This window comes from Artibeus jamaicensis, unplaced genomic scaffold (assembly GCF_021234435.1).
Source record: "Artibeus jamaicensis isolate MK-2021 breed Jamaican fruit bat unplaced genomic scaffold, CSHL_Jam_final scaffold_833, whole genome shotgun sequence".
Taxonomy (NCBI): Eukaryota; Metazoa; Chordata; class Mammalia; order Chiroptera; family Phyllostomidae; genus Artibeus; species Artibeus jamaicensis.
In genome coordinates this window covers 1046783-1059993 of record NW_026522056.1, presented here as the reverse complement: position 1 = coordinate 1059993, position 13211 = coordinate 1046783, and the positions used below count along the sequence as shown (strand labels likewise).

At 40.2% G+C, this 13211-nt stretch overlaps 1 protein-coding gene across 7 annotated transcripts in view; it reads right to left on the bottom strand.

The window, feature by feature from the left end:
- The window catches only part of ARHGEF7 (Rho guanine nucleotide exchange factor 7), a 137545-nt gene that overhangs the window by 61291 nt on the left and 63043 nt on the right, over nucleotides 1-13211 (bottom strand). For all 7 annotated transcript variants that reach the window (XM_053659946.1, XM_037137670.2, XM_053659943.1 and 4 more), the window contains 2 exons: nucleotides 9642-9843; nucleotides 4030-4118 (listed from right to left, as the gene is read on the bottom strand). In XM_053659946.1, the coding sequence (XP_053515921.1) occupies nucleotides 4030-4118; nucleotides 9642-9843 (291 nt within the window). The remainder of the gene's footprint in view (nucleotides 1-4029; nucleotides 4119-9641; nucleotides 9844-13211) is intronic.

The window sequence follows — 13211 nt, the reverse complement described above, 5'->3', positions numbered from 1 at the left end:
GGGGACCACCATTGCCCCTCTCTGACCCCACCCCCACATACAGCATCACAACCCAGAGACCTGGGTGGCCCCACCCTGGTGAACACCTAGGGCTCCGCCCCTCATACATAACAGGTGTGAACAGACCAAAACATTATGTCTCCAGAAGAACTCAAAGCTCCAGAGCCAACAACTCTAAGCAACCAAGAAATAGCCAACCCATCAGATGTACAGTTCAAAACACTGGTGATCAGGATGCTCGCAGAACTGGTTGATTTTAGTCACAAATTAGAGGAACAAATGAAGGCTAAACTCATTGAAATGAAGGGAAATGCACAGGAAACCAATAGTGATGGAAAGGAAAATGAGACTCAAATCAAGGGAGTGGACCAGAAGGAAGAAAAAAATGACCAAACAGGAAAGGATGAAGAAATAAGAATTCAAAACAATGAGGAGAGACTTAGGAACCTCCAGGACATCTTTAAATGTTCCAACATCTGAATTATAGGGGTACCATAAGGGGAAGAGGAACAGCCATGAGTGGAAAACTTATTTGAACAAATAATAAACGAGAACTTCCCCAATCTGGCAGAGGAAATAGGCTTCCAGGAAATCCAGGAAGCTCAGAGAGTCCCAAAAAACTTGGACCCAAGGAAGAACACACCAAGGCACATCATAATTACATCAGCCAAGATTAAAATGAAGAAGAGAATCCTAGAAGCAGCAAGAGATAAGGGGACAGTCACCTACAAAGGAGTTCCCATCAGACTGTCAGTGGATTTCTCAAAAGAGACCTTACAGGCAAGAAGGGGCTGGAAAGAAGTATTCCAAGTCATGAAATCCAAAGACCTACATCCAAGATTGCTCTATCCAGCAAAGCTTTCATTCAGAATGGAAGGACAGATAAAGTGCTTCTCAAATAAGATCAAATCAAGGAGTTCATCATCAACAAGCCCTTATTATATGAAATGTTAAACGGACTTATCTAAGAAAAAGAAAATAAAAAAGATGAACAGTGAAAGGACAGCAAACTCAGTTATTAACAACCACACTTAAAACAAAAGCAAACTAAGAGGACAGCTAGATCAGGAATGAACCATAGAAATGGAGATCACGTGGAGGATTAGCAACAGGGGAGTGGGAGAAGGAGAAGGGGGGAGAAGGTACAGAAAATAAGTAGCATAGATAGTAGGTAGAAAATAGGTAGGGGGAGGACAAGAATAGTATGGGAAATATATAATCTAAAGAACTTGAGACAAGTGGGCATAAACTAAAGGGGGGGAATGGTGGGGAAGGGGAATGAAGGGGGAACAGGACAACTATAATGGCATAATCAATAAAATATACTTAAAAATAAAAATAATAAATTTTTAATATATATTGTCCTATATTTTACTCTCCTGTACAATTTAGAAATACAGAATTCAGAAAAGCTAAAACTGAATCCTGGGTGATCCTGGGTAACACTGTGTCACCTTGGACAAGTCCTTTAACCTCTAGAGCTTACTGTTTTTCTCTACTATAAAGTAAAGAGTGCTACATCAAAGTCGATTTTCTATGAATTCCATGAGTTTCTGCCCATCCATAACAACTGCAATTTTAACATTTGCTATTTACTGATGTCATATATCTGAATCACCAGCACCACTACTCTAGCACTTTGGGGCTGTTATTAAGTAAGATAAGGGCTGCGTACACACAAGCACTTTGGTAGCACAACAGTCAATATGAAAACGGAGATGATGGGTAGCACAAAGAGCAGGCATACACTGAACGAAGGGATGATTCCTGTACTCAGCAGGACAGCAGGAGATTTCATCACAACACTCCAAACAGAACACAATTTCAAACTGATAGGCTGTTTACTTCTGAAACTTTCCATGTAGTACTTTCAGACCAAGGTTGACCATGGCTAACTGAATCTGAGGAAAGTGAAACCACAGAAAAGAAGGGACTAGTTTCAACTCTTAACAGCAAATGAGTAGTTCCCTCTGGGGAACATCACCACGGACTATGACTACATTATTCACCACGTGAAACCCTGCACAATAAAGAAACCAACATCTCACACAAGAATGCATGAGGAAAAGGAAGCTCCCATGAGATAAAAGTTAAGTTTTCCTACTAAGAAACCCTGAAAAACCATAAAAAGACTTTTTGGCTACATACACAAAACCACACATATAACACACTACATACTACAATACAAAGAAGTTAATAGACTCACATTCCAGAAACAAACATCCAGCAGGCACAGGACTGAAGAGAGCTAAGCACAACTGAGAGAGGATGTGCTGAGGAGTCCCATGTTCTGAAGTCAACAGAGTTAAGGAGGAAGTCAGAGTCCAGAGGAACCAGGTGAAGACTGGTGAAAAGAGAAAGAAACCAGGGGACCAGAAGGAGATGCTTCAATGAAGGACTCCTCAGGAAAGGAAGATCTGGAGCTGACCAATACAAGGAAAAGAAGTCAAATGCTGCTGATGGCACATGCCCAGCAGTACTGTGCACACAGCCTGATAAATGAGAAGTAGGAATGTGAACTGGTGAAAAGAGGCAATGAGAGGGACACAGGAGGAGAGAGTCAACAATTTACTGTATCCATGTCCTAGAACATCTGCTGACAAAGAAAAATTTCTGCCATTTCTATTTACTGTTTTATGCTTAATGCCTTTAACAAGGCCTGGCACAGAGTGGGCGCCCAAGAATAACTTACAAAGTGCCCCCTGAGGACAACTTGTTCTGTAAGATTTGGGGGGCAAATGGAAGGTAAATGCTGAGAAAAAAGCTGAATATACAGACTCACAGCAAAGACTGTGGCAATAGGTCAGTGTGGTAGAACTGTCTCATTCATATCTGTCATAATCTTTCAGCATTTCTTAATACCAGTTCAGCCAATTAAACACAGGGTTAAAGGGCTGCTGAAAATAATAACGCTTAACCAGTTGTTATTTCACTTCAAAAATTCAAAAGTCTCATGGCCACAGATTTATATATCCCTTGATGAAAAAAAACAAAAAACTTGAAGGAGAAAAATAACTAAATAAATGCATACTTTCCACAGAATTCAAAACATAACCATATTTTAAAAGTCTATTTTGCTGGTTTGTCATACTAAATAGATATATAATAGCAATGTAAAATTTTATTTGAATAAAGAATATCATTTTCTGCCCTGGCTGGTGTGGCTCAGTGGATTGAGTACTGGGCTGTGAACCAAAGTGTCACTGCTTTGATTCCCAGTCAGGGCACATGCCCTGGGTTGCAGGCCTCGTCCCCAGTGGGGGGCACACAAGACACAAGCACACATTGATGTTTCTCTCTTTCCTTTCCCCTCTCTCTAAAAACAAATAAATATTTTTTAAAAAAGAATATCATTTTCTATCTTCTGTATAATGTGCAACTGTGTAGGGATAGCGATGGTTTGGATTAGATACCAAGATTTAATATCACGGATGCTTTTTAAGCTCACGAACTGCTTGTGTGAAGTTTCAGAATGCAGTAAGTTTGAGGACTCCGAAACCTTGTCTTTATTATGTATGATCTTGAGACACTCTCCTCTAATTTCATGCCATTTGATATTTTTATATACACATATCAGCATACAAATGCATACACACACACCAATCACAGGAGAGATTATGTTAACATATAAAGAAACTATATTGATCTAAAGTACTTACAATCTACTCCAATTATAAGCATTATGGCATTTGATGCACATAAAATCTTTAAAACATATTACATACCTTTTTAAAATCTCATTTTTGAAGACTCAGTATGAGCGCATGATCACAATACCAAGTTATGTGACAAGAACAAGGTACAACTGCAGATTCACAGTATTTAAAATTTATTTAAGATTATAAAATATAGAGAAATTAGAAGGAAACCAAAACATTAATGGTGGTTACATGTGCGGGGCAGATAATGATTTTTATTTTATATCCTTATCATACTTAGTTTACCTATCTGCATTGCTGAGCTTTGGTGACATTCAAAAAACAAGGTATTTTTTTAAAATATTTAAAATAATATTTTGCAATTACTCACCACATTATAATAGCTTTTGTTAATGGCAGTCGTATCAAATCCTTTGGGAGGGCTCTTCAATGTTCCAGATTTGGGAGACACAGGTTTTTCTGAAATATAAATGCAATGTAGTTTTACTGATCAAAACTAGAGACACCCAAATGTACCAGCCCCCCACAGAGCCCAACATGACTGACCCAGAACCTCAAATGGAATAAACCAAAGGGGACGCTGAGCAGGGGGCTGGCACGCCTCCAGGAGGCAGCGCGGTGCCCACGTCTCCTCCTCATGCTCGACAACTTGAGTTCAGGCCGAAAATGTCTGAAAGCTTACACTCCACTGTTGCCAGCAAAGAACACTAAATTGTTAGCTATACGTGTAGCTTAGCAGTGTAGTAAAAATAAAATATTACCCAAACAGAGAAAATGTTGGCAGATATGTGATAAAATTAACACATCAAGACCCACAGTCTGAACTGTATTTCAAGGATTCTGATCACTCAGAGAGCAAAAGTCTCTCAAAGTCTCTCTGAACAATATGGTCTGGCTAAAGGTGATAGACAAAGGAGAAAACAGGCCACTCCAAACAGGTAAAAACCAGGAAACCACCTCACTGCCTTATTAACTCCCACATTAAGTGACAACAATAAAGCAGCCATGAATACTGCAAGGATTAAAGTAGCTTTAAATTCAACATCCATTCAAGAGACACTGGGCATAATTGGTACTGAAGAAGTATTTGCTAACTGAGAATATGGCTCTCAGAGTGTGTGTGTATGTGTGTGTACCACTGGTTCTACTGGGAGAGGTGTGTCTGTCTACGCGTAGACAGTTCTATGAGTAGGTTTGTCTATCACTGATTCTATGGGATAGGTCAGTCTGCCTATCACTGTTTCTGTGGGGGTGTCTGACAGCTACAAAGTGATACTGTTCACTACTACTGAGGGGTGAGAATGTATTCAGTGCTACTTTTCCAGGGGTCGACTTCTCTCCTGGTTCAGAGAAACAGCAAGGAAGTGTGCTAGCTACTCAAAGATTGGGTGCACAACCACTGAGAAATCAAAACCCGGAGCCTGACCCTGCCATGATGTCCATTCCAAATCTACACCATGCTCCCACAGAACCACCGGGATTTGCTCAGTGCATGAAAATGTATGGGAGCCCCTGAGGAAGCAAATGTTATTTTTTCTCTGAAAAAATACTTCTGCGACCCCAGACACAGGGGTATCCTACTGAATAGCCACCCATTCCACACTACAGAGTGAGGACTGGAGAACACCTTTATTTCCAGCAATTCCAAGATTCTGTATTACCTTTGTCCCTTTCCCTGAACAGAAAATATTTATTTTAAACACTGTTTCTCCACAGCTAAATAATAACCGTCCAACAGCTTGTGTTTTATGTCACTTTTTGATGTCAAAGATAAACAAAATAGTAAAAGTTACAAACTTTGGAAGTGGCAGTGTAATTGCCACTCATTAAAGATCTGTGGATGAGCAAATCATAGTCACATCTAAGCTCTTACATCACTGCCAAGCATAGGTTTTTATGCATCTCAAACTAACCAGTACCTATAGTAAGTTTTTTTTTTTAAAGAAAGCCTTAACTGTACACAGATGATGAGCTACCTAGAAATGGGAGAAATTAACTCAACATATCAGAAAAAAATCATTTGAAAAAAACCTGGCAAATCTGTATGCACACATGACAGTGTACTTGTGAGAATGTGGCACATGGTATGCTCACTCAGCCAGCCTAGCCCTCGATGGGATGTATTTTCCAACTGCATGCACCTCATCATGCTGCCCACTAATGACTGCGAGGCTCCATGTTTACTTAGCAAGAGCAGCAGCCAGTGTCTCACTCCCAGAATCGGCCCTGTTGCTTCTCTTTTCTTCCATCTTCCTTGAACGTTAAGAAACACATACATATGTCTGTATAAAATATGGCAGATACCCATGGGTTTTAGATATATGAAAAAATGTGAAAATAAATGTTAAGTAACAATAACATAATCTTCCATAAAATAGTACAGATTCAGGAAGAATACACAGTGCATTGGCAGCAAGCATTAGAAATACCCTTATGCAGACTCTTGGAAGATATTTGTCTTTAAAGAGGAACAATTTCAAACAAGAAACTACAAACAGGTCGAAGGCACAAATACATGAACTTGACCAGAACATGCCCTCTGTCACTACCAGATGGCAAACCATCATAGCTACTTATACTTTCCTAAGAAGTGGAAGAGAGAAATTGGACATGCTTGAGAACTTACCTGGATATACACAGGCCGAAATATGTCACTAAAACGTTGACCTTAGTTTTGTTTAGTCAATAAAAATATTTACAAATCAAATCAAAAGAGAAACTCACAATTTAAAAGAAGTCAGTGTTTTTGTTTCACAAGGAAATGATCCTAACAAGACCACCAGTTAGAGGAGTCTACATTTAAGACCTGGCACATTTTGCTTACAGAAAATGAAGCACTAATTGCACTATAAATTACAAGGCTTACATTATACATAACTTTCAAAAAACAAACCCTATTCCAAAATCAGAAAGCCACATAAATTACTGAAAAGATGCAATACTGAAGTGTTATTGTGATCCTAGAATTTCAGTCTCAACTGTTATAAAGCAACAGGTAAAAAATATGTGGTTTTACGTATTCCTGTCTCAAATGCCAACATTTAAAATCAGGTGGGGATAACTTTCCCTAGAATATACTCAGGTAATCTGAAAATACTACAAATGGAAAGTTTTTCCCAAAAGAGATTATTCCTTTAGTTCAACTGTCAGTTAAAGAAAAATTAGCATGGTGGATCACCAATTTGAGCCAATGTTATCCCTTATACCTTAAAAAGTAAACAGAAAATGAAAAAAGAAAAATGTCCAAAGTTACCTGAATATGCAAAATGAGGAGTCCATGTGACCCCCACCAAGGGCTCATGAGCAACAGTGCAGTCACGCACTCGTTTAAAGGGGAGAGTCTCTTGCACGCGCAGACACCCAGGTAAGAGAAATTTTAGAGAGAACGAAGTGACGCAGTTACTAGGTAATGGCTGGTTCTTCTTAGGGCCGCATCTGCCTCCACCAGTTCTCAGGCCCTACACTCCACTCCAAAAATGGGACCTGAGAGCAAGATTTCCATGCTCCACTGCTGGACTTGAAAAGGGGAACAGTATGCTATGAAATCAACTACAGCTGACCCTTGAACAACATGGGTGTAAACTGCCCAGATCCACTTTCGTGTGGATTTTTTTCAAGAAATACTATAAATATGTATTTTCTTAATATCACTGTCTTCTCTCTAACTTTATTGTAAGAATACAGCATGTGACACACGTAACATAAAAAATATGTGTGAACTGACTGTTTATGTTATCAGTAGGACTTCCAGCCAATAGTGAGCTCTCAGCATGAAGCCTAGGGGGGTCAAAAGTCACTTGGATTTTTGTCTGGGAAGGGTCTGGCACCCTTCACCCCCAAATTGTTCAACAGCGGACTGCATTACCAACAGATGATGTTGATGACATTCAAATCAATTTGAAAATAACTCCCAGAATAGAACGTTGAGACCCAGAATCTCTATCTTTCCAGTCTAACTTGCAAAGGTTAAATCCAAAAACTCCATGAGGAGAAATACATAAAAAGTAAAAATTTATTCATTTGTATTCTTACTATCAAACCAGAATTCCCATTTAAATGAGTCATTCTCAATAGAATCCAGAAAAGCCCTGATTCAACTGACACTGCCTGATCAGCAGGTTCCACTCCTGATATGTACCCATTACCAGCTCTGTGACTCCTGGATGTGCCCAGTATTAGCTCTGACCTCCTGATGGTGTGCTCCATTATACCAGCTCTGTGACCTCCTAATGGTGTAACCATTACCACCTCTATGACCCCTAAATTGTGGTCCATTACCACCTCTGTGACCACCTTATCCTCAATGGTGAAGGGAAAAACCATCTCATCCTCCCCCTCCCTCGACTCCAGCATCCTCCTGGAAAAGGCCTAAGCACTACTCTCTCATCCCCAGCAGAATGAATCGCCAGAATCTGAAAGTAGCAGAGAAGCTGCTCTCAGAGCCTGGACTTAGCCTGCCCCAGCCCTCAATCATGAGGGCCAGCACCGCGACTGCCCAGCTGTCCCATGAACTAACCAGGTAACTACTAGTAAGTCCAACCAAGTTAGAGACTGAGCCACATTTCCCAACAGCTGTGTCTATGAAACCAAAATGCCATTTCCATCCTGATCAACCTGACACCACTGCCCCACCCTCAGCTGGTTCTAAACAGATTAAAAGATTATTATTTATTTGTACCATATGCCCTGAATATCCCAGCACTATTTGCCTTCTGGGGTCATGGTGAGAGCTGAATTGAGTCACAAATAAAAAGCACTTTATATAATAACCAGGACATAATAAGCAACCACAAAATGTTGGCTATTGTTAATTTTTATTATAATAATGAAAAAATACCATTTTCATTATCAACAACCACAGAAAACAACAACAATAAGCTACTACTCACACCCATTCAGATGGCTATTATCAAAAACAAAACAACAGAAAGTGTTGGCAAGGATGTGGAGAAAATAGAACCAGTTTGCACTGCTGGTGGGAATACAAAATGGTTCAGCTGCTATGGAAATAGTGTGGCAGCTCCTCAAAACTTAACACAGAATTACCATATAAGCTGCAATTCCACGGCTAGGTATATACCCAAGACAACATAAAGCAAGGACTCAAACAGATATCTGCACATCCATGTTCATAGCAACATAATTCATAATAGTAGCCAATAGGTGGAAACAACCCAAATGTCCAGCAACAGATGAGCGGATAAACAAAATGTGGTTATGAAATAGAAAATATATCTACTGGTCTCTGCCTCTGGGTCACAGCACAGAGAGCTAAAACCCTTGTAACTTCCTGGGCAGTAACAGCGCTAGGAGCACCTTTTGCTCTATTGAGGTGACTCTGGGTTGGCTGCTGGATGGAGACTGATCACCAGAAAGATGGAGCCAACATTGTAAGTTTGGAATTTTCAGCCCCACCCTCTACCCTCAAGGAAGGGGAGAGGGGCTGGGGATTTGAGTTAATGATCAATGATGAGTATGCGATAAAACCTCCATAACACCCCCAATAATAGGAGGTTAGGAAAGCTCCCAGGCTGGTGTCATATCTACATGACAGGGAGGGTGGCACCCCCAACTCCGCGGGGACAGAAAGTTCTACACTCAGAACCCCCAGGGCCTCACTCTATGTAGCTCTTAATTTGGTTGTTTATCTGTATCCTTTATTATATAACAAACCAGTAAATGTAACTAGTGTTTCCCTGAGTTCTATAAGCCAGTCTAGCAAATTATCAAACCCAAGGAGGGGATCGTGGGAACTCTGATTTATTGCAAGTTGATCAGAAGTCAATATATCCCCAATGTGGGGATAAAGTAAAAAAAAAATCACTTCCATTCAACACCAAGAATGTGAATACTCAGCCCAGTGTCATTTTCGCAAGTTCAACAGAACAAAAGGACGCAGCAAACATTGAGCACATTCACTTCTTTCTGTTACTTCTCACCTAGAGGAAAAGCACCAGTCCACTCTGCCAGGACCCCACTTACCACTGGGCTTGATCTCTCGCACGTAGTTGCTGGGGAACCATCCCGTCCTGCCGTTGTGTGTGCCTTCCCACCAGCCCCCTTCCTCCACTCGGGTGACATGGATGACGTCTCCTTTCGTAAAGGAAAGCTCATCTTCGTTTGTCTGCTGGAAGTTAAACTTTGCTCTTACTACTAGTTGACTGTTGCTATTATCGGTCATGTCCTAAAAAAGGGAGATGGGATGAAAAATTTCATGAAGTATAGTTTTTATCATAAAGTAGTCAGATATTTTACTATTATAATGTAGCACAAGAGCCCTAACAGCAGGGGAAGGTTTCAAGTTGAGAAATTTCCGTTTTCTATCTCTCTCCCACAGTGCAGCCTGACCACCCCCGACCCCCATTTCCAGCCCTGGAGGGAACTCTCTTAATGGCTTGAATGGTCTTATTCCTGTCACTGTCTACATATACCCATTTTCACGTATATTTTTATGGAATTATACATCTGTACAATTTATAAAAAGTTAATACACTGTAGTCATGTTTCAGCAGTACTTATAACTACTTTACTCTTAACTAACTGTAATAATATACTGTATGGCTATGACATTAATTACTTAAATAATTCTCCATTGGTTAAATAATGTTAAATTCAGGTCAGAGAACATGTATGACATATTTAAAATTTTAGTACCTATTTATAAACTACCCTCCCAAAACATTCTACAAACTTATACCTAGCTACAGTCCAACCAAGAGTATCTTAGAATTATTTCTTTGAACATTCCTTGAATTATTTAATTTGAAGAATTAATTAAATAATTTAATTGTATAATTAAATAATTATTTAATATCTTAGAATTATTTCTTCAAACATTCACCAATACTAAATATTGTCAAGTATATTTATCTTTGCCAAATTGATGAGAAGAAATGGTACCTCATCTTAGTTTGTATTTTTCTCAGAGACCAAGCATAGCTGCGGATCTCTGAAACGTGGGATGAGAAAGGCAGACTGGCCAGAGTTTCTTTTATCTCTACCCATCCCAGAGTGGGCACTAGAGAAGGCTGCACCCTAGAAACACCAATAAAAGGAAACAAAAAAGAAAACTGTGCCCTGCTGACTGAAGGAGTAGCAAAGGGGCGGCAGGCACTGACAGTGGTGCAGGCACTCAGTCTGCCCCCGGGACGTCCACAGGGACTGGGTAGCACGTCCCACACACCACAGCGCACCAGAACTACCTCAGCAGGTGACATCAGCAAAATCCAGACAGGGGCTCCCAGCCTCCCACCAGGTGACAGCAGGCTGCCACACCTGCCCACAAGGCATCCTCCCTCACCCCCTCCCTTTCCCTTCACTTAGCCTCAGGGGACACCCCTGTCCCAGAGTCCCCGCACCTTCCATCCAGCCTGAGAGAGGCTGACCAAGGTCCCAAATCTCCCCCAAAGTCTCCCAAACCCTGTCCAGCAGGAACCCCGGTAACACCAAGAAATGAGCCTGACCGGACACCACTGAAGGGCTCTGGAAACTAAGATGTCACTGGAACCACAACCTACCAGCCTAAATCAGGACCCCATGCTGTACCCAATTGGGGTCACAGACTGCTAACATACAAAATTTAAGTAGGAACCAGCATTTCCTACCTAACACACTCTCCAAAGTCTCTAAGGTACAATCAAAAACACTCATTATTCCAAAAACCTGGAAAATCACAGCTTGAATGAGAAAAGACACTGATACCAACAAGATGAAGCAGATGCTAGGGTTATCAGAATGGGTTTCCATTATCAAAAGGTTCCCAAAAGCTATTACGAATTCTCTCAAAAGAGAAAAAATAGAAAATCTCAGAAAAGAACAGAACTTATAAAATTTACTAAAACCAACACAGTAGGAAAAAAATGATGAGAGCTCCAGAGACTTGTGGGAAATAACAAAGATGTGAGACAGGTACCATCAGAGTCTTGGAGGAGAAAGAGCAGCATTGAAAAGTGGTGTAAGAAATATGCTTGAAAGTGTCCATATTTGGCAAAAGACACAAACATACAGATTCAACAAGCTGAGTGAATCCCAAAAAGATTAACCTAAACAAATCCAAACCAAGGAACATAGTTAAACTTTGGAAAACTAAAAAAAACTCAGTACCAGGATAAAAAAGACATCTGCAGATATGCAAGATCTCATAAACCTTACCTCCCACACACTCTCTCTCAGGAAGCTCGTGAAAGATGGGCTCCTTCAAACAAGGGGAACTATCCAAGAAAAAAAGGACGATGAAGAGAAAGAGGGAGAGAAAGTGACTCATCGTTCTCCTGTCACAAGGAATGATAGGATGACAATGAAGAAAATCTCAGAGAGGGCAGCTGGCAACAAACAACCTGGCTGACAACCAAGACTCAAGTGGGCCAGAGGACTTGAAGTTCCTTAGAGAAGTGAAAGTGAAAAATGTTAACATGTCTGAATGTACAAGAAGAGATTATTAGAAAAGGCAAAAGACTAGGACTATAATCTGCAAAAGGTACACAGAAAACTAAACAAACAGGCAATAATTATTAAATCCAGAAAACAAAATGTTGTTTTGAAAGGAAGAACAGTCACTGCACACAGATCATGGCTGCGTTATGAGTCTGAGTCTAATAATGCTACACTGAACAAAGGCCAGTGTGAGCCACAATGGAAGTCCTAAGGAAGAAGAGCTGGGAAGCACTTAGGCAGGGAAGGGGCCCAAGGGCAAGGGGAGAGCCCTAATCCCCCTCTTCCACAGTGGGAAGTCCACAATGATAACACTTGAAGTTTTTTTTAAAAAGCCAAGCTTAATACAGGCATATTATTAGAGACTACCAGACAAATACCTAAAGAATCAAGAGAAAAATAGAAAGTTGTTGTCTCCTCTGATTTTTTTCATTATCTCAGGTCTTAGAGAATCAATTAATTGCCGATGATTTAAACTAGGTATATGTAACAATAAACAAAAAAGATAAAAAAGATAAAAGCATAAACACAATGTTAATGCAAATCTTCAAGAGCTGACACAATTCCTAAAGTATTTTGTGCTTATTTATTTAAATATTAATAATCTATTACATAATATAACACATTACATAGTATAAGTATTTAATAATTTAAGTTAATGCATTAAATATTTAATGTATACTTAATATTTAATACTTAGAATACTCAATAAAGAAATATGTCTTCAACATTTGGCAAAGAAAGCTCTGGCTGACACTGTCACCGCAAACATAACACTTGCTGGCACACCTGAATGATGAGAGGTGGGATAAAACTCACTTGTCCACGGGAAACTCACAATTGGAAAAACGGCACACGCTGTCCTTGTTCTCATTCGGTGCAACAGTATCGGGCTTACTAAGGCTGTATCAGGTTCTTTCTTTCTGCAAACCATTGTCCTCACTCGTCAGCTGACTACTATGATCTTCATTACATTCTCCTTTCTTGTGGCTTATCCTCGCTTTTTGTAAAAGCACACAGCCAATCCTGGTGATAAATTCCCACAACACGTAACAAATGAACTCGCAGAGCAGGCTCCTAAGGAGGTCAAACTGCCCCAGGGGTGACCCTATGGCCAGCCAT